Source organism: Atractosteus spatula, chromosome 3, assembly GCF_055471065.1.
Source record: "Atractosteus spatula isolate fAtrSpa1 chromosome 3, fAtrSpa1.hap1, whole genome shotgun sequence".
Classification (NCBI taxonomy): domain Eukaryota; kingdom Metazoa; phylum Chordata; class Actinopteri; order Semionotiformes; family Lepisosteidae; genus Atractosteus; species Atractosteus spatula.
Genome location: NC_142708.1, coordinates 57,758,733 through 57,780,643, shown reverse-complemented (window position 1 = coordinate 57,780,643; position 21,911 = coordinate 57,758,733). Strand labels below are relative to the sequence as shown.

At 36.6% G+C, this 21,911-nt stretch overlaps 2 protein-coding genes across 5 annotated transcripts in view; one reads left to right on the top strand and one right to left on the bottom strand.

Moving 5' to 3' along the window:
• Nucleotides 1–2,030, top strand: part of LOC148838012 (putative E3 ubiquitin-protein ligase HERC1) — a 75,976-nt gene extending 73,946 nt beyond the window's left edge. The window contains exon 79 of the mRNA XM_088910709.1: nucleotides 407–2,030. Coding sequence (XP_088766835.1) covers nucleotides 407–592 — 186 coding nt within the window. The 3' untranslated portion in view covers nucleotides 593–2,030. The remainder of the gene's footprint in view (nucleotides 1–406) is intronic.
• Nucleotides 2,031–2,837: 807 nt separating this feature from the next.
• LOC148838011 (long-chain-fatty-acid--CoA ligase ACSBG2-like) lies at nucleotides 2,838–21,573 on the bottom strand. Of its 4 annotated transcripts, none has more exons than XM_088910711.1 (15): nucleotides 21,440–21,573; nucleotides 16,157–16,260; nucleotides 15,284–15,852; nucleotides 13,899–14,182; nucleotides 13,003–13,091; nucleotides 11,090–11,210; nucleotides 10,830–10,910; nucleotides 10,313–10,462; nucleotides 9,224–9,391; nucleotides 8,038–8,219; nucleotides 7,417–7,650; nucleotides 6,403–6,620; nucleotides 4,759–4,898; nucleotides 4,082–4,325; nucleotides 2,838–3,229 (listed from the first exon to the last, which is right to left on the bottom strand). In XM_088910711.1, the coding sequence occupies exons 2-15, from the start codon at nucleotides 16,246–16,248 to the stop codon at nucleotides 3,153–3,155; spliced, it is 2,649 nt and encodes an 882-aa protein (XP_088766837.1). In that variant the 5' UTR covers nucleotides 16,249–16,260; nucleotides 21,440–21,573; the 3' UTR covers nucleotides 2,838–3,152. The 4 variants fall into 4 exon arrangements, with proteins under 4 accessions (XP_088766837.1, XP_088766840.1, XP_088766838.1 ...); XM_088910714.1 differs by having other exon boundaries at nucleotides 15,284–15,780; XM_088910712.1 differs by lacking the exon at nucleotides 21,440–21,573 and adding an exon at nucleotides 19,951–20,015.
• Nucleotides 21,574–21,911: the final 338 nt, after the last annotated feature.

The following is a 21,911-nucleotide window of genomic DNA, read 5'->3' as shown; positions in this document are numbered from 1 at the left end:
GGTGTTAATTAAAAATATAATACTAAATATGTGCTGCTAATGTACAGTATTCACCAGTGCAAACAACTTATCGTTCCAGCGTTCCAATCTGCTACAAACAGAAAATAAAAGTGAATATAAAAGAAAATAAAAAAAGGAAGTTATATGACAGTAAAAACTGCACTTTGAAAAACAAAAACTAAAATGTATTGGATGCATAAGTATGCATCCCCTTTGCTGTGGTAAAACTACTGTAATTTCGTTCTGGTGCACATTCTGTAAGTACTGTGACATGTCACAAGACTTGATCAATGGCCTCACATAGAGGAAAACCTTCAGTTTGCTAACACTTAAAACTGGGTCAAATTAGAATGTAGTGGCTTAAAATATTTTTTTATAAGAAATATTTTTTCTTCTGCTCCTGTAGCCTGTCAATGGCCTTCCTACAGCACAGACGTGCTTCTTCCAGCTGAGACTGCCCCCTTACACCAGCCAGGCCATCATGGCAGAGAGACTGCGCTACTCTATCTACAACTGCCCTTCCATAGATATGGACAACTACATGCTGTCCCGCAACACAGATGCTGCAGAAGGCTTGGAGACAGAGTACTGAGAAAGACAAACTCTCACTACCTGGAAGCACATCCCTCTGTTCTGAATGCTGCATTAGAGTGCTCCCTATGCAAGTGGAGAAGTAACTGCATGTAAAGTTATAAAATGTTGTAACTGAATTGACTAGTGCCACCACGTTCATTTAAGGATGCACACAGAGAAAATATCTGATTTAAGAGCTGAGAACTGTGCAAACCCTAACTTATGCACATGTAAATAGACCGTTGTTATGGATGACTTTGGGTCTTCAACTTTGTGCACAAAAAGTCCCAAAAAGCAAAAACTGCCACTTCAAAACATTTTATTTGGCAAAATCAGAAAGTCATCGGCAAAGAAATTAATTAATTGAAAGAGTTGTGACTTCCCAACGTGAATCAAGTTTTTAAATCTGAAAACAAGATAATTATCCCACCCAATGGGATTCTAGTTTTGAACTACAGTAATTACAGTTTTGCCGTATCATAATTTTTTGTTGTTTATTTCTAATGTATGTGGAAACAGTTTCTTAATTACTGTCCCCTATTGCAAGATGAAAAAAGCAGGACGTCAGCTCTGCCTGAAGCACTAGCTGCAACATGAGCAACTGGCTAGTGATAAAGACAGTTGAAACTGACTGTTACTACAACTGCTGTATTGGATGATACAGAAGATAAGGATTCTATTTAAACTTCAGACTGCAGTATTGTCACTGAAAAAAATAATTACATCACAGCCTCTTGGGAGTGAATGTACAATATATTCATGAAAGCCAAGCACATATGCACTCAAATCACTTTTTTTTTTGCCAAAAAATGGTACTTTTGCGTCTTAAACTGAGTTTTAGTATTTTATCACGGTAATTAACACAACTGCTGCTGTTGCATTGAAAAATGTGTAGAACTCTAAACTTTTATTATTTGCACTTTTCCTACAAATTCAAAGATGTTTTGAAAGTACTACCAATTTTAGTAGCCTTACTTTTATTGCTGTACCAGGTTTGGCTACACAACTTATAAGGCTAATACAGTTAGCTGTGAAATCTACACCTTCTTTGAACTTCTGTCAATATTTACCTCTTATGAAAGGCCTACAGCCAAAACTGGATTTATTATTTTGGCTGTACAGCATGATTGCAGTGATATTATAGTTACAGCTTGCAGTGTGTTCATATTTTACATTTCAAAAACCGTTAACTCTATAAGAAAACTGATCTCAATAAACGCCCTGATTGGTCTTTTTCAGGGTTTTAAAATTCACATTGGAAAAGTTAGGTACTTGATCAGGCACTATAATGTGTGGTGTTACAGTAACTGGCATGGGTGTTGACATAGTGTTTGCACTTTATAGACTTGGATGTATTGGTGAATGACTGATGGTTTGTGTTTTATGCTTCTGAAGTAAAGTCATATTCAAGAATGTTACAGGCACTAACCTCTGTAAGCATTAAACATTTTAACAGTGGTAAGCCTGCTCATGTTGAATGCTTCTCAAATCTATAGTACTGTACACACATTTCCCCTATACAATACTATAAAAATACAGCTCACCTCAGACACCTGTTCATTCAAGATATCAAAATGGGTGTGTGGGGAGATGGAGAATGTTGAGGGTAATTTTAATATATATTACATTAATAGAGCATTACAAAAATGTAGTTCTTGGAGAATCTTTGAAGTTTAACTGCAATCATTAAATTTGGAAGCCCCTTTTCCCAGATGCTAAGTGTTCCTTGTCAAATACAATTATTCCCATAGAGGATCTTTGGCTTTGTCCCTTCAACTGTAGCCTCCATTTTGTAATTACAAATGTAAGGACATTGCCTTTAATACTAGTTATTGACCAGCTTATAGAAATGTGAACCCTCTGTATCCTAGAGTGGGTTCCATCATAAATAATGATTTTTTTATGGAAACATGGAGCTAGTACTGTTTCATGATTGTTTAAAATAAAACTGCAGTATAAGTGGCAAAGTGACGTTAACTGTATATAGAAATTATTAGAAAATAGGTACACTAAACGCTGCCCAGGTTTAGTTACAAAACAAGGAAAACAAATGTAATTTTACATAATGCCAAGCTTTAAAGTTCAGCTGCTGAAAATAAATCCCTAAAGGATCAAGAATATTTCTTTACAGTTGCTACTGTAGGGTGATCATGGAGCCCTTTGGAACATGCATTTTTCTTAAGTGAGAAATCAAGAAATTGTGCTATGAGCTATACTTCATTAAAGAAGTTAAGACAAATACTTCAGTAAACAGAAACTGCAGATTTTAGACAGTGATAGAATTTAATTCAACAAAGGCAAGATCTTAATAAAAACAGCAAAAAAGGATTTTGAAAATGTGTACAATTGTATTTTGAAGAATGTCATTAAAACATATCTACAATAGTGCTCTTTACTGGTGTAAAACTTCATACATGGACAATTTTAAGTACAGATATGCTGTAGTCACTTATAAGTGCTTTGTGTCAAAATTAAGAAATGAACAATCCTAACAAAAGCATTTGAATTCACATTTCAAAAGCATTCTACTTTAAAGAGCCAGATTTTCACCATTCCTCTTTAGATTTTGCCTTTGGCAGTCACTCAGTGTAAAACTTTTCAATTTCTTCTTTGTACATTTTGTGCACTACTGGCCTTTTAAGCTTCATTGTAGGACCTGAGAAGAGAAACAAGAAGTCAGTTTACACATCTCTCCTTCCTCTTTTCCACAGAATATTGATAATTTAAAACCTTTAAAATAGTCTAGAAAAACAGCACGGAGGAAGGGATAAACATTTGCTTTCTGAGCTTCCATCTTACAATTTATGAAGACGTATATCTCTTTAAATGATGTATCATGATTTCACCAAAGGTATCGGCATCATGATGGGTCTCCTCCATTTCAAGGATTGCAAATACAATGGACATTTATGAAAATGACCTGGGTTTTAACAAAAGTAGGTCATACATGTACCTTAAAACATTTTTTAAAGATCACCTACTGTATGGTCCTACCTGCCAAACCAGTTGCAAATAATTGGAGGTATTCAGAAATGGAATGCAGACTGATCATGCGATCTGTAACCTAACATTAGAGGATTTGCATCTAGCAGTCTTATTTCAATGTTTGTTTCAGCCTGAGAAGAATCCCTAAACAGTTTTGGACTTTAAACCCACAATTACACAGTTCACATCCAAGTTCAACTTGGATACATCCCATTAAAAAAAAGTGTACATTATGGCTACACTACTCCCGTCTTTTGTTAAAGATTATACTAGGTCTCCCATATTTGTCTGTTAAAATTACTTATTTAACATTGAACTTACAACCAATGACTTTCTATTGTACATTGAACTGAGATCTCAGTTCTTTTCCTGCTTTAGCTGGGACTTCAATGGGTATTTCAAAGTCTTGTTAAAAATGCAGTTGTTTTAAAAAAGGGATTTATTGCTAAATCCCTCTTTAACTTGTAAACATACAGAATACAACACATCACATTAATTGAAGTCAGCACTTATTTTCACTCACCCAGCTCTCCCCCTGAAATGGAGAAGTCTCTTTGTAAGATGGTCCACTTTTGGATCTTCTGTGCATTCGAAGTGGCCCTGCTGTTAACCCTGTCTATTCCATCCTGGATGGCTTTGAAAACAGAGGGATTCATATTGGCTGTGATCTCAGATACCCGAGTAGCTTTGCAGTCCAGCTGCTTGAAGAATTCCACGGCATGGGGGGTCAGTTGATCCAGGGGGTCCCCAGAATCATCCACATTGCTCTAGTACAAAAGAAACATATACTTACAGCAGCTCCAAAAGTTAAAGTGGAAAGACCAACTGGCACAACCTTATAGTGAAACTCTTGATCAGGCTGATGGTGAAGAAATGTCTATTCTAGCATCAACAGTTTAACCTTTTATCGGACTCTACCATAAACTCATTTTAATTTAATTGAGTAAACTACAGTATATTACCAAATGCCTACACATGTTTATGGAAAGAAGGCAATTCTTTTTAGTTTGCCAATCCAGATGCAAAAGTAAAGAATTTTGTTTTGACAAAATGACAAATACAGTACCTGATATTTAACAAGGGGACGCGCTGATCTATACTGAAGTCTTAAAGTAGTATTTTCTGTTGAATGAGCTCATGCATGTCCTCTAAATTAAAGATAAAAATGGTACAAATGTTAATACTCCTTCTGGAGCCTACCTTCAGTGTCAACAGGACGGAGAGGAACTTGCGCTTGTCTCCCACCAGCATGGCATTGCTAATCACAGGCAGCTCCTCTTTCACAGCATCTTCTATGGGAACTGGAGGAATATTCTCTCCTCCAGCTGTGATGATCAGCTCTGTACATCAACGGAACGGAAACAGCAGAATAAAGATGGCAAACACTGATACCCAGAACACACGATGAGCATATACTGTAGGTCTTTTTATATAGCATGCCATGCTATACCAAGGTGTTCATCTGTAGTCCCTGGACAGTGAAGCTCATTTTGCCTTTCCAAACAGCCTCCATGACACCGGACACTTGACCAATTTCATTTCTGTCTACAGAGTTGTAAATGGTGAGAAATAGTTGCACTAACACCTGTTCATTGAATCATTCCAGTTTTAAGTGCCTTGTCATTACGAAACACTTGAGCAGTTTTCCAACATACTGGTTTATGGTTTATTATGGTTATTATGGTTTAAACATGGTTTATTAGTTACAGCTGTGCTGATATTAGAAATGGACAAATCCCACCAGATTATGACTGATAATACTACAGTACAGTAGGTTGTTTGAAAAAGACAGGCCAATATGGGTTAAGTGATATTTCAACCATTACATCATACAACAGCTATTGATTTGAATGTAAAATAACCATATATTGCCAGATTTTTTTTAAGGTGAGATTGCACTATAATGTGTCCTATCATTGGTAAACAATTCTATTTCCTAATTTATTTAAAGTCAGATACTAATAATGTAATATGTTCATTTTAGAGGATAATGAGTAAAGCTTTGCCATTAGTTTTAGTTCAGTGTTTTTCCCCCTGTTTTAGTTTTGTCTCAATACATCACTTAAATTTAATTGCATGGTTTCTGAAGGTGGTAAAACATTGCTGTTCAGTTTATAAATGCTTTACCATTTACATTAGGCTTACAACCATTTATCAAAGATTGTATTTAGCCCTATAAGCTAGTACAAAAATTCAAAAGGAAATGTGCCACAAAACATTTCAGTCAGATTTTGACATAAAAAGTGATTTTAGTTTAAAGTTATACATCATGTTTATGGCAGGTGCCATAGTACCCTGATACAAGGTAAACTTGCATATTTATGAAGCTTACTGTATACTGATGTAGCAATGTCCAATGAAAACATGCAACCCTTACTAAAATCGTATTGTATATACAGTACAATTAAGCCTGTTTTGTAACCCTAAAAGTTCAGATATACCATGTAGAAAAAAATAGCAGAAATGATTTAAAAACGTCTAATCAAAAGAATATTAGATCTTCAGGAAATAAACATTCTTACACTTGCATCCATCTTAAGCAATCTGGGAATAGCCTTTTACAGTAGTTAAGAGTTTTCTAGTGGTGTTTAAGTCAGTTCTAAACTAATATACAGAGCATTTCCTTCAAGACTAAGAGATTAATCAAGTGTTGAAGTTGGGATTTCCTTAAATTTACGTAAAATTAATGTGCCTTACTTCTGTTCCAGGGTCATCTCTAGTTAATTGAGGTCCAGCTATGGCTCGAGCATTGTTCTAGACCATGTCAGAAGTACAATGAATGCTTGAAGGGTAACAGATGGATCGTTGAACTCATGCACACTAAAAGAAAAGTCTGTTCAATACCTTTGATCCTGCCAGTGATGTAGAGAAAGCCATCCTGGTCATGTTTGCCCAGATCTCCAGAATGCAGCCAGCCCTCCTGGTCCAGGGTTTCCTCTGTCTTATCGGGCATGTTGAGGTAACCCATGAACACATGCCGCCCCCAGAAGCAGATTTCCCCGGTCCCATCCTGGTCAGGTTTATCCAGCTTGGTACTGCAGCCAGGAATCACTTTGCCACAGCTTTACAACAAGACCAAGGTAAACATGTCAACATCTGAAGCCCACTAGTTTGCATTCTTTACAAAATACTGGGCTTGGAGTCAGACAAGAAAATCCTTCAACGACTAAATTGAACCTTAAAAACAATCAAATCTACAAACCTCTCAAAAAAAAAGGTTTTTAAGAATTTGGGAATTCAATTAGAAATACATATGTAAATCAAGCAAATCCACCTCTCCCAACAGGATCAGACATTACACAGAAAAAATTGTCAATTTCAGTATGAAATTGTTTATCAGTTTTAACAGAGTTCCAAAACAGCCTGGGATCACTTTTACCCTCTTGGTTTGAAATGACCATTTATCACCTCAGTTTACTGCTGAAACCTCTGTTCGCACGGTGAATGAGTATTTGTGCAAACAAATCCTACATATCTACCCATCAAGACCATTTAATACTGGGCACACTTAAACCTCCCATGGCACCTCTCACTGATCTTCCTGCAAGGCTCACAGGTGCAAGAAAGTCCCAAGAGTTGCTGTTGCACAGAAAGCCAAGGAAACAGCTGCCACCTCATGCCAAATACAGACTACACAGGGGGTTGGGCTACGAGTGAAAGGAGGCCTCAAGATCAAAACAATCTGCTCTGCTACAGTTAGGAAGTTTAAATCTTTCCCCAACACTTGCACTCCACAAAATGATGATTACGGTTTCAAATAACCTGCCTTTGGGTTTGCCAAAGCCAACTAAAATTTATTCAAGGACCAGGTTTAACAATTCCCACTGAAGTATTCAGGAAGCACCCTCCCATACCGACCTCATGAGGTGGTAGGCAGCCTCGTAGGACACGGTGTGTGGGCCCGTGCTCTCACTCATGCCGTACAGCTCGAACACTGGGATGTTGAGGCTCATGAAGTATTCCAGCGTGTCCTTGGTGATGGGGGCCGCGCCAGTGAAGCACCTGGTACAGCGGTCAAGGCCCAGGGCCGCTTTCACCTTCTTAAACACAAGGTTGTTGGCCAGCATGAAGCCCCAAGGTACCGACTCATTTCTATATCCAGAAAAAGGTGGGACATGTTAACCATTTAACCTTTCCATGAAGTAGTTATGAAAACTGCAACACACTGACTTTCCACTAAAGACTCTTTGTAAGTGGGGAAAAATGGCATCTTCACAGGAGAATGTCTTAACAGGGTGAAGACTTTCAGTAAAATTAAAATCAAGATACATATGGCCAAACCTTCTAGTAATACCATGTAACTTTACAGTCATTAAAGTTAACATACACAGGATAATTTCAACAGGTTCCATCTACAAATTAGGGTGTAGTACATGATGGCTGGAAACAAGCTAATGGTTCATTTAATTGTCCTAATTTACTGTACTATTCTTGATCCCTGTGCAGTTTTTAAAAAAGCATACCGTACGTCCTCCATACCCATTCATGAAGTTGTAGCCAGCCTGCAGCCCAATGTACTTTGCCCAATCCGCAACCATCCTTCTAACAAAAGAGGACTTTGCCCCCACGGCCTTCATCTTCTCCTGCATCTTCTCCCAAACCCTAGGCACTCCCAGGAAGCTGGTGGGGCGCACCTCTCGCAGAGTGTTCACCAGAGACCCCTAACACCCCACACAAACATGGGAAAACCGATTTACAAATATTGTAAAACTACAGTCTCCTGCGACAGTAAAAGGAACCTCAAGCATATTACGCGAGGTCTAGCTGGTACGTAGTGTCTTGTTAGTGTGTGCTGTGTGTTCCATAGGCTCACTTCTTTTTCTGAACTCTGTGGCTCTTCCACTACTTTGGGATGAAAGCAGATTTTATTCCAATTAAATATTCTGGCTATAGAAAAACCCTGATTAAATTGGCTGATCTTCTGAAAAATGCAATAATAAACATGTTCATTAAAAATTCTTTCCAATGTTTAACTTCAAGAAACCTTTTCTAAAACATTCAGTCAAAAATAGCAGTATTGATAGAAATTATTCAGCCATTTGTTGCACATCTATGTGATAGAATTTGGTGACAAGAGAGAGTCCCACAAGGTTTTGTGGAATTTAAAACTTATACCTGTACCTGTATAAAAAGACAAAAAAAATTAGACTTTAAAAAAAATTGTGACAATGTCACAAAATAAGTATAATTCACTTTAAGTCCATTTTCATTAATAGTGATTTACAATCCTAGAACTCAAAGCGTTCTGACATTCCCTCTGAGCTTGTATTCAAATAAACCCTTAACTGCTGTTTGATAAGATGTATAACTTTTACGAAGCTGAAAACAAATGTTATACTATGTTAATTGTTCAATTAAGGATTTAATTTTAAAAAACTCAACTACAAAAAAACTTGAAAGCTCTGTAGTTCTGTGGAACACTAATCAGGAATCTATGAATAAGGAATAACATTAAATTACAGGGCATATTAGAAACATTGCATTCACCACAATTTCTGCAAAAGAAATCTGTGGTTGTCAGTCAAAATTAAGACTTTCCCATGATCCAATTAGATTTGGTCCACATCACGTTCTTTACTTTCTAAAAAAATAATTTTGTATATTCAAAGTTCCCAGTTACCATTTAATATAAGCAAGAAAGAATTAAATAAAAACCAATGTTCACCTTCAGTGCATCCGGGTCTGCAAAATACACAGTTGCTGCAAATCGCATCGCCAGCCACATGTCATTGACCTGGGCTGCAACGTGGCTGAGAGGCAGATAACTGACCACAACTTCTGTTCTCTCCTTCAGCTTCACCATGCTTCCAGCTGCGTATGCTACCCAGGTCAGCTAGATAATTAACCACAACAGTTTTTAATTACACTTCTTTTTCACAACCCACTAATCGTCTTCATAAAGGAAACTTGATCCACAAAATCACCTTACAAATACATCCAGAGAAATAACTAAAGAAAGAAATGGTAACCTGAATCTAAGTTCCCTTTTATAGAGTTCCCAAAACTTGTTTCTCAGGAACATTTTCTCCTGACTTCTAGTTAAATAATCAGTCATTAAATACAGTAAATGGCTGAGAACTATTTTTCAAACAGACAGGCATCTCCATAGAATTTGGAAATCTGAAATCAGTTTTTAGAAGCTCCAAAGAGCTGTCCATGACATTAAAAGGTTCAGTTATAGTACATAGTATTTTGCAGAAATAACATCTGAACAACTGAAAACTAAAATTAACCAAAGGCAATGGTGATAAAATCATGGAACACATTCTTGTTTCCATGATTTTTAATCAAATAAGATTGGACATCTGTTTAATATATCCAAGAACTTTGCTCACAAAAAGAAGACTCAAAGGATGTCGCAAAAGAAACCACAAAAATCATACAATCCTAAAAAGATACACTTACACGGGAAAAATCTGAGTAATTAAATGTTTTGAAGCAGCTAAATACCAGCATGGTTCTTCATACTGTACATTGAGTGTCAATATACTGAAATTCTGTGTGGGTCATTGCTAAATTATTGTGGGAGCGCAGTCTACTAAGAAAATATTTACCCGTGTTTGCACACATTGTAACTTATTTTAGACAAGTGTAGGTTTGTATACTTGAAGAAACCTATCACTAAGTTGAAAAGAAAGCTCATGCCTGAAGGCTGTAAAATACTGTAGGTTCTTCATCTATGATCCAGGTTAGCAAAGATCATCCCACAGTGGAGGAGATCCTATGGATTATAACCCTCACTACCAGCACTCACATTGTCATGGCTCAGCATGACTCCTTTGGGCTGGCCTGTAGTGCCTGAGGTGTAAATGAGAGTACAGCACTGATTGGCCTTCTGGGAGTTACTGATCTCATCAAGATCTTCATCGGGGACATCTTCCCCCAGCTCCAGGAATTCTTTCCACTGCAGAAAAGAAACGTAAAAAGTGACTATAAAAATTTATTTTTTAAGCTGTTCTGTAGTGGGCATTCACATTTTCAGGAGCCTTCCCCAGTAATCTTGAAGTAATATTTTCTTGAAGTACTGTAAGAAATTAGGAAGGCACTTGCTCATTTGAATGATATACAGGTACGACCTTCAATAAAGCCTACAAATCTTGTATGTGGAAGGCCACACTGAAAATTCATTCATCCTTCAGTTGAATGCTTGATTTAAAGCTGAATCTTCTGTACACAGAAAAAGCTTTAGTAAGACTAGTTTAAACTTAAGCTTGAAAAGCAAAACTATTTCCAAACTTATTTTTCAATTTAGACTCCAGGTCACACTCTACCGTGTAAAGGTTTGGCAGCTTTTCTTCCAGTTCATCCTTGTACTGAACAATAGCTTTCAAGTGAGGGAGCTGGTCTTTAACCTGAAAGGGAGAGATGGTACAGTAAATCAGTGGGAAACTAATGAAAATATCAAACTCATTTTTCACTTCTACTTACCACTACAAAAATGTAAAACTAAACCTTAGTATTCCACGTAAGCAAGAGCAAACTGATAAGAATCCCAGTATGAAAAAAATGGGAGACAAGTGACAAAACCAACCTTCAGGATTTTTTCCAGTTGCTTCCGATTCTCTACAACAAGTACATTAGCTTCACAGTTATGGGCCACATATTGACAGGCTTCTGGAGAGTTGGTTGTGTATATGCCAACTGCAAGGCCCCTAAGAACAAAAAAAAATCTTATCTTTTGTAGTAGAGAGTAGAGGAAGCCTAAGTTTAACAGGTCTCACTTTTTCCTTCCTAATTCACAAATACATACAGTACATAATACATACAGTATAGAGTAATTCTGAACATAACAGACACTGAGATTTTAAGATGACCCAGTCCCTGTAAGACATTTCTAGAGTCTAATGGAATGACTAATTTGAAGAGATTAAATGACTTTTCCTCAAGTACAACTGAGCTGGGTAATAAAGGATGTTGTCCATTCACCCCTAGCTAGAATATTTCACTTCTCACTTTGAATGGGAACAGTCCTCCCATATTGGAGAACTGTAACTTGAACAATGTCATCCAGAAGGGTGACATCTTAACCAAGGAACTACGCACCAGTTTGGTTTTATACATATTTTGCCGTTTCTGTAAACAAAGTAATTTAGAAATGATTGACTTGCTTCAAATAAGCAAGTACAACTGAGAATGCTAGAGCATTTGCTATATTTATGTTTTCAAAAAAAAGTTAAATCCTTTTCAATTCAAAGTAATGTATGCACGTAGATTGAGAAGTAGTTAAAAAAGCAAGAAGCAGTATGTCTTAAGGGACAAACTCCAATTGGGCAGATTTAAGCAGTGATTGGTGTACTGTATAGCCAGAATTGGGCTGACCTATCAATTTAGATTCTGGGATAGTTACAGTAGCAGTTAACTAGTTTAAATTGCCGAAAACACAAAAATAGGAAATACATTTTTTCCATTTTCCATTCGTTTAAGTCTTATTAATTTACTATTGGCAAGTGCAAAGTGATTCAACTAAGATGCATGAACACTACACACTATGCAGGTGATGAAAAATGGGTTCTTCCATGTCCAAGGAAAAAAAAAAAGATTTTGGAAAAATAGCAAAAAAATGTGCTCTAGGGTTGTTATGATCAAATGTTACAACACACTGGTAAATCTAGAAATGAATACTGTTCAGAAAGTAACAAGAATAATTCATGGACTCAAGAGAATGTCTAATTTGAAGAGGTTAATTCTTTTCAGTCATAACAATGGAAAATATGTTATGGAACATTTGTGGTCTGGAGCAGGCGTCCCAGCCAGGTGGAAGATTTTTCATGACAAGGCTGAACAATCTAAGATTCACTTATCATCTAAACTACAGCCCTTGCTTAGAACCTTTGAGTTTGATGAAAAAAATATTTAAATGTGTCTGGATGAACTGCAGGTTTTCTTGGATTCCCCTCAGCCTTTACTAATTGTAAAAACAAAACCATCATGCTGTAACTCAAATGTTTCCTTCAAGAAAACAGTTTAAATCTCACTGCAAATAAAACAGTTCACTTGATTTCACTTGCATTCCAAAAAGCACCTTAATACTACAAAGAACAAGTTGTAAAAAGAATAAGAAAAAAAATGGATATGGGCATTCTGCCCTGTAGCCAAAAACGTTTAACCTCTTGTGTAAGTTGTGCAGATGGTCCAGAAGTTATCCTACCTAGCCAAACAAATACCAATGACTGGGTTGATGATGAAACAAAATACTGGCAAATTAGTCAATTGCTGTAGGTGTAAGCACATATAATTTTCTACAAGCTCTTAATTATATATTTGTTGTACTTGTGCTATATACAGTACAGTATACAGATAATTTACACATGGTTAAATATCGGTAACAATTTTCAATGTAAGTACCAAACCATTAATACTGTACATAAGTGAAGCCATGTCGATTGTTAAATAAAACTAATATTTATTTGAAAAAAACACTAATTCTAAAGCTACTGTTCTTACCCTGCCAAAATTGCTCCAATATTGGCAATAAACCACTCTGGTGAGTTGAACCCTAGAATACCAACACCTCGGTAACGTTCCAGACCCAGCTGTAAGAAAAAAAAGTACAGAAATAAAGAATGGTAGCAACTAAAGTCCATCCTATTGAGAGGTTTATTTTTTTCCAAAGTTTAACTACATCATGTAGACTTTTGTCAGAGTGTGAAACTAGATCCTAAAACCAAGCCACACCCAAGTGCTAGATTTCAGTATTCATGGACACTACTGAAACTGTGGCTGGAGGTTTCTATCACTGCAGAGAATACTAAGGTGATACTGAATATTTTGCAATGCTTGCATTCATGTGTATTTTTTTTTAAAGTAATGCACTAAAGGTTACTTAAGATTTAAACTAAAGTCAGTACTTTCGATCTAGTCTTGTGTGGAGTATAATACAAAAACTGTCACATGAATTAAAGCATTTGTAGAAGCAAAATGCTTGAAATATGAATTTACATGCTTTGACTACCTCAATTGGCTCTCAAGAGTTGAATGTGAGAACATTCATATATATGTTTTAAAAAAAGATTTGCTAGAGTAGTTCTATCCAGCATACACCCTGATGTAGGGGGCTAAGAAGGATGACCCAGTGGATATCTCGACTTGGAACTTCAAGACTGCTCAAAATCATGGATGGGGCACCGATGCAGTAACTCAAGCAAGATATTTCACTCCAATTTACGCAGCTGATCATTTTTCTGAAGAAACGGGCACAAATATTAGCTGCTTTTGGAAAAAGCTTGGATCAAATTAATAGTCAGTTTCCGGAACTGAAAGACTACTAATCACAAAACTGCAGGACTACAGCCAGCCCCCCCAAACTTCAGAGAAATGTTTGAAAAGGAAACATACAGTACCTTAAGAAAGCTCTTTGCGGCACTTCTACACTGCTGGTAATATTCCTTATAAGTCAGAATCTCCCATTCACCATCAGTCTTGGCACAGAGAGCAGGATGGTCTCCATGTCGCTCTACCACCTGCTGGAACATCTGACCGATAGTCACTGGGTCCTCAGACCCTGGCCCAGACTCGCATATCCTCAGCTTCACCGCCTCCTCCCGGGTGTAGCTCCACAGCTTCTCCGCAGGGGCCAAGACCGGGTTCCCCCGGGCAGATACTGCTTCATCCAGAGATATCCCTTCTGGGGGAAAGCCAGAACAAGGGCAGCACTTCATGAGTCAGTTACCTTTAGTTCTCCAATAATCCCACAGAAACTTTTAAAAGATTCCAAAAAGCTACTAAGACAAACCAAAGCAAAACTCCCCCTTTCCTTTTAAGAGGACGTTTTAATCCACAGTGTCGTCTCTTGTCACAAACAAGAAAGTCACCTGCAGAGAACAGTGTCACACCTTGAAAGTGCACAGACTCAACTTATTACATAAAAGAGCTCAAAGTAGATCATGTTACAAAAATACATCCAGAGAAGGGAAAGAATGTAGTTTCCAACAAGGCACAGCACAGTGAGGAATTCTAAACATACAGTACAGTAGACGCATATTCAAAATTGGACATCTATAAAGTCTAAAGCCTTCTTCATTGGAGTAAATTCTTGATTCTAAATTAGTACTTTGATTCACAAAAACAGAGCAGTTAAATAAAAATATCACCATGATGTTAATGAAGCTTAAAAAAACAACCATTGTCCCTCCAAGTATTACAGTAGGTAAAAGGTCACCGTATATTGAAGGATTAGAGCACCAAATTGCAATGCTAAATTTTCCAGCTGATACCAGTGAGTAATAAATTAATGTCTTCCATAAATGCTTTCTAGAAGAAATGTAAGAAACGCACCAAGTACATTCTAATTATTCTAGTTTTTAAGAAAACTCTGGGAACTTTAAAAATTTCTGATCGGGTCAACTGGTGATAAATCCAAAAATAATTCCAAAAACAAAAGCCAGTTCCAATGGCTGAAATTACCTGAAAATTTAATCTACAACAAATCCAACTTTCTGGGTAGATATCAAGGAATACAGACTACAGGAAGACAACAGAGGAGTATCAACTAGCAACTTAAAGACAAGAATTTAACTGGGTATTCCAAACAGTTTTTGTATTCCATATTTTTATATTTTAATTGCCTCAAGCTAAAAGCTCTCCCCATTTTTAATAGTCAAATCATGAAACTGAAGACTTAAGTGATCAAAACAATTTAAAATGAACAGTCCCTTGTCTGAGCTCCAGTCATACTTCTTCCCTTGTATCAACTCCAACCACCATAAATCACAGCCAAGTTGTTTACCTCTGCCCAGTGAAGGTCCTTCTGGTCCTGGAGATCTGGGTGACCCTGGTGGTGGAGGACCTTCTAACCGCAGTGCTGCTGACACGTCAATGTGGTGACTATTTGAGGAAATATCCTGTTTTGGCTTCCAGGTTGTTTCTATGCCAGCAGGGAACTCCAGTAACAAGTCGTTTTCTTGGTCCTCTGCAAAATCTACCTGAGAAACTTTGGGGGTTGAGCATGGTATGTGCGCATTACTCTTCTGGGGCGTTTCTAGTGGTGGCATTGACTTCAATTCAACTACCGAACCCCGGGCTTCCAGATTATTTGCCCACTTCCCATTCTCCAATTCCTCTGCCAGAGTTGAAGAGTTAACGTCATGTTTTTCCAGAAAGGATGCGTCGTTCTTTACTTCCAAATATACACCAGCTTTCTTTTCACCCTCTTGATGGGCAAGAGAATTTCCCCCATTAATGGCAATATAGGGATAGCTTCTATTGGTTGTGACCTTGAAATCACTAAAAGAACCAGAGTTCATTGTAAAAGGGCTTCCAGGTACATCTTTCACAAAAGGCGAGATATCTACAAAACTAAAAAGCATAGAATTAACCTCCATGCAGCATTTGAAGGTCTAACTACAAACAATTTTAATATGCAGGCCTAATATTTCGATGCATGTGATTAAAGACAACAATAAAAGCCACAGGTCAATTTCCACAGATTCAATACAAATTAATGAAATGGAAAATAATTAGTTGAGTCTTTTGTTTATTTACCTGTATGCTGAATATCTCCAAAACAATGCAACATCTCTGTGCTTTAAAGACATCTTAAAAGACAAGAAAAATCCTAAGTGTTCCAGAACAATTTTAAGACATGAAATGCAGACCTCACCTGTCAGACTTGTTTTCCAGAATATCTGGATGAACTCCATTAGAAGGATGTATATGATCCTCAGCTGGGTGCTCAACACCATTGACAGACATCTTGCAGAATCACTAAAAAGAAAAAAAACACAGGTCTAATATACGGGATAATATACACTTTGTGTAAGTCAGTACTGAACATCTAAGGAAATTGCAGGTCTAAGAACAAACTTTTTACAGAAGCTTAAGGTACAAACCTACAATTACAAAGTCATGGAACTATACAGTATAAACATACTGTAAACTTGCTGGCCAGTGCTCTATTACCCAGGATATTTGTACAACAAGATCTCTCTACCTGAATTTTTTGACTGCAGGTATCCAGCAGATACTGTAGTTTGCACAACAAAAACCTTTGCAGCTTTTGCTCCAGACCACAATACAGTACTCTATGTCATCAGAAACAATGCAGATTTCAAGACCAGAAAAAGGCATGGAGAAACTTTATATGCACCACAAGTGTAGGACTGGTCCATTTTCTAAAGGCATTGCAAAATCCTCAAAGGAACACACTGGTCATGTTTGCATTGCATAATTTTTATGACAAGTGATGAAATTCAGAAATGTGTGCCAACCAACTGGTTCCAGACTAGTGCTGTCTGAATCTCTTCTGGTCAGAAGAAAAGGAATTTTTCTTCTTCTACTAAAAATTACTGCTAATGCAAGGCTTCCACAAGCACAAGGACATTGATGTTGGAGATTAAAGAAAAGAATAATGAAGGCTGTTTAATAATACCACTTACCAGTTATAGTTATCTGTGTTTTTGACACTCAGACACTACACAAGAAAAGGTTGTTGTTACTCATTCACATGGTAAATCCAGTTAATGTTTTATCCAACAAGGAAACTGAATACATCTTGGCTTCCTTGTTTTATGGTCTCAAAATCCATTTATAATACTTTATAAAGCAAATATGCAAGGTTTTCCACATCTAGCCCTATACTATATATTGAGTGGGGTTACACATGAAGGACAGAACATTCACTGATGGCGATTCATCTGGCTTGTGAATTAGTATAACTGCTTTTGTTAGAATTCGTGGTTTTATAAGAGTAGAGTGGGAGAAGTGTAAACACTGCCAGACTTAAGCATTCCATTAACCATACAAGTAAAAAGCAATTCTTGTAGGTTTTCACTCAGATTGAAAGAGCTTTCACTTCTATCCTGCACAAAGGCATCTCTAAATCCATCCTGGAAATATAGCACTTTAAAGTTCCATAATTACTCACTCCCACTAATTACTTTCAGTATTTAGCAAGCTTAACAAAGGGCACCTTAAAACAATTACGTAGCCCATTTTATGAAGCCAATAATAAAAACAAAAGTAACTCACGCCATTCGTATTCTCCCTTAGGAATGCGATACTGTAAGCTGTGATTAACGATCACCAATGAAAAGAGGTTGAATCTGAACCTCTTACTTCGTATAATTTTCATGGCTAGACGAGACGTGATGAAATTCAGTAGAGACTGAACCTCTCTATTCCAGCATGATTTTGTTATGCAAACATCATCTTGGGTGAAATGGACACTATTACAGTACATCAAGATGTTCATAGACAGGGAAGTTTATTGCTGTTCTTGCTCTCATGTTCCATGCTCTTACTTAGCCCTAATATACTTCTAAACAAACTCTTCCAAGATACCAGCAAGCATGCATCAATAACAGAAAAAACTGGAGAAGGGCACATTACTTTGTGCTTTATTAAAGCTTTATCACATAGGGTCATCTAAAAATTTTATGAAGAAATAAAGATTTAGTTTATTACAGGTTAAATCTACATCAGTATGGAGATGTTCTCACCTGAAATGCTGCCAAGTAAAAATCTATTTCCTTCGGTCAGTACAGTAAAACTGAGTAGCAAACTTTATGAAGCAAGCCAGTAACCTTTGCGTACCTTGGCTAGGCAGAGGCTTAAGTACAGTGTTATTGTTATAGCCACACACAACTAAACAGAGCTAGGAAATTTGTTTATTTTTCTCATCGAAATAAAAATAGAAATGGGCTCCCTAATGTACAGTATTGCCCTTCTGTGATTTTGCAGCAGTCAGGTCCTGAGAGTGCTGGACATGAAGGCTCAACTTATGCATTGATAATTATCCTCACAATCTGGATTTCGACAGACAAGATATAGCACCAGTAGGTAAGTCACAGCTGACCACCAAAAGCATTAAGACTCAACTCCAAAATAAATGTTTTGCCAAAGAGAAAACAAGTGGAAAAGCTTAGTGTACTATATTTTCACAAGGTGGCATTAAAAAAACCTTTATGACTTTAACAACTGTAGCTCACAAAGGACAAAGGTTCTCTTTTAGCAGTTACTTCATGACCTCTGTAACAAATTACATAACAGAAACAAAATAAGGCAAGGGCTGCGGGATGAATGTAATACTACCTTGAAATAACCAGTTTAAGACATCACATTCCTTTAACACTCATTATAGATGTTCATAAAAAAATGAATGAAATAAATACTTAAGATATGGCTCATTCAAGGTTTTCGATCTGTTCAATTTGTCCTCAAAATCATGAAAAGCATCCATTGCTAACAAAAGAAACTTGCATGTCAAATTACCTAAATGTGAACTGGACTTTTCGCCATTCTTTAATCATCTTTGCATCCAACTTAAAGTCACTGCCAAAGCTACTGTACCTCATGTTTTTTTCTGCAGCTTCTGCATAGCAGAAAAGAGAATTATCAACAGAAGACATCAAAAGTTTCAAAGCAGGACAGAAGATGGTTTTACGATTGGATACAGTTAAATGGCCTTTAAAAATGGCAGTAATGGTTACAAATTAACATTGTTTCATTTGAGAGCTCAGCATTGTATAAACAATGGGATTTACTGTATAGAAGCAATTCAGTACAAGCAGTTGCAAAGTATACTGTTGGTTCATTGCGATTAAAAAATGAAACTGGTGACTCAGAATTGCCATTAAAGGTGGGTCACTGGAATAATACATCACCTATCTTCCCTCATCAAGCCTTGAAGAAAGGTTGGTTTTGTACAAAAATGGGGTCAGATGCTTGGGACAAATTTTACTTAAGATCTAACATGGCTGGGTTATGTAAACCTTTGCTTCCCCCAAGCCCCTCTACTTACAGAGTTATCCAAGTAGCACTTTGCTTAACCTATTCTGCTCAGAAATAAACAGTATAGCCCAAAGATCTAGAACAAAGGACAACTAATGAAGGATGTGCAACTATTTTGAGTGCTTCACATCTTCAGTACCATCAAGAAACCATTTTCAAAATCACAGAAAACCAAACGAACTTTCACGGGTATGCTAGCCTAATCCTTCAAATACGATTGTAGAAAAAGGTCCACTGATGCCACCTAATGGCAAGAACGAGCACATGCACCTTTTCACTTTAGTGCAGTGTTTCATAGAAAAAAAAATTAAGATGTATTCAATAGCTCATATAGTTACAGAGTCAAACCTTTTCTAAAATAGCTACAATCGTAAGATATTCAACACCTAACGCATTAAAAAGGAAAGATGGCAATGGTCAGTTACAGGACATAACGGTTATGCAACCCAAACCTAAATATTCTATACCTATCTATGCTAGAACATTTAAGGATAAGGATAATGAAACGCCCTGATCATGATAAGTATGCCACTATCATCAATAGTATAGAGATGTTGCACAATGTAGTCATGCAACTGAGGAACCTTTTCACAAATGGCTGATTATCATATGAAATTACATCTTAACTAATTTAAAATCTGGACATGCTTAAACCAAGGTACCTACCTGTAACTCTTAGAAACAGACGAAATTTCACAAATTATCTGACAAGTAAATGCTTAGGATCCCTAGATCCTTGACACTGGTTACATGACACGGAAAGCAAAGGTCAGTAGTATAATACAACTTTGCCCATGTGGCACTGTAATCCAACCTGCTGGACTCTTGGACAGAACTGAGCAAATTTTTTACCCGTTGTCAAACAATTCCGCCTTACACAGCAAAAAGTGTATAGTATACAAACAAGTTTTTTTTACTTCAAAGAGTGGCTACAAGAGACAAGTTGTTATAAATAATGCCAGTTAAATTGGTGTTATTTTGTTAATTACTGAACGTATAAAATAACCTTTTATACTTTCCAATAAAAACATTGAGGAATACCAACAGGCTATATAGTTACAGCAACGTTATGCAAATAGGAAAATTAGAACGGAATCAATTTTTATCTGTATCAAGTATATACACATAAAAAGTACAATACTCTGTTCCTGTTTTCCACCAAGCTAACCTCATTATTCCACTCAACTCGGAAAAGATGTTAAGTGGGGAAAGCCATGACTAATTTAATGTAATCGTATTTGAAATTGAAATGCTGCGAATCACCAATAAAGCTAATCAAATTCAAGAAAAACTCGAAAATGTACTTGTAAACATGTAAAGCCTTGGTGTGAATGCTAAATCTTAGGGAAAAACCCGTGTGTTACCGTCAAAAACAAGTTGCTTGAAAAAAGGTCTTACGGTATAAAATACATTGTAAGAGAACTACGTTTCCAGATCTTCACGAACCTGGTTTCAAGCGTAGGTACTTGAGATTCTCCAACAAGAATGGTCTTCGTTTAGTAAGCACCGTGCTTTTTGATTTACTTGCTTCAATTAAATTGAGCTAGAAATCGGTAGTCTAGATGTTCATTTAGACGAATAGTTTTTGTGTAACTGTTTAACATAATGTTTAGCCTAATGTTACACGCAATTTAAAAGACTGAGTTCAAACAGAGAAGTGAAAGGAAAAATTCTACGACGTGGTAAATTTAATTTAACATTTACTGTATATCAAACCTGAGTATGATATCTTCAATAGGAAGAAGTTGTAATTTAAACAGTTCTAGTGGCACTTAGCACAGATCGTTAGCATCATTATAAAAAGATAACATGTTTCTAATTTTCAATACAACATTTAGTACAAACCGAAAGCAGGACAAGCATTTGTCTACTAGCAATATTTACCTCTATATACTTTACTCCTAATAAAAAAAACTGAATTAGGTTGTAGCATAGTATTGTCCAAACTGTAAAATATTGAAAATAAAAGCGCTTAATCAAAACTGAACTCTGAAAACAGAACATAAATTCTAAATCCTAAAGAATATCAGCTTTGCTCCCCCCCAAGAACAATAGAAATTGAGATCCACAATTTAGAAATGCAGAATTCAAGAGATACAGCTCAAAATGTGATTACATTTTTAAGAAATAAAACCTACTCAAATAATTAACTTACCTTAAACAAATTTGTGATAAACCCCTTATGTTACTCTGCTTAACAGGGTTTGCTAACCACACAAATGCAAAAAAACAACAACGGTGTGACTACTAAACAGTATGCAACCCCCTGCAGCGCTGTATTACTAACTGCCTCTGCTACCAAATCCTGCAGGTTATGTGACAACTTCCTCAACACCTGTTTCACTTCGCTCATTAACCAATTGGCGGCTGGAGTGAGAAATCGTTTTCTTTTGTGTATGCTCAAGCGTTTTCTTTCAATTAGCATTTATGAACATTATTTCAGTTTTTATGTACATCTATCAAACTTTATATTATGGCCAGCTACGGCATTATTGTATAAGTAACATTATTATATATTTAGTAAGTGTTCGTGCATCCAGTGTAGATACTGTACAGTACATTTGCACAATCTTAAATTTTTGCAAAAGATCATTTAAACTAGGGATGAAGAGAACAGTGTCTATATT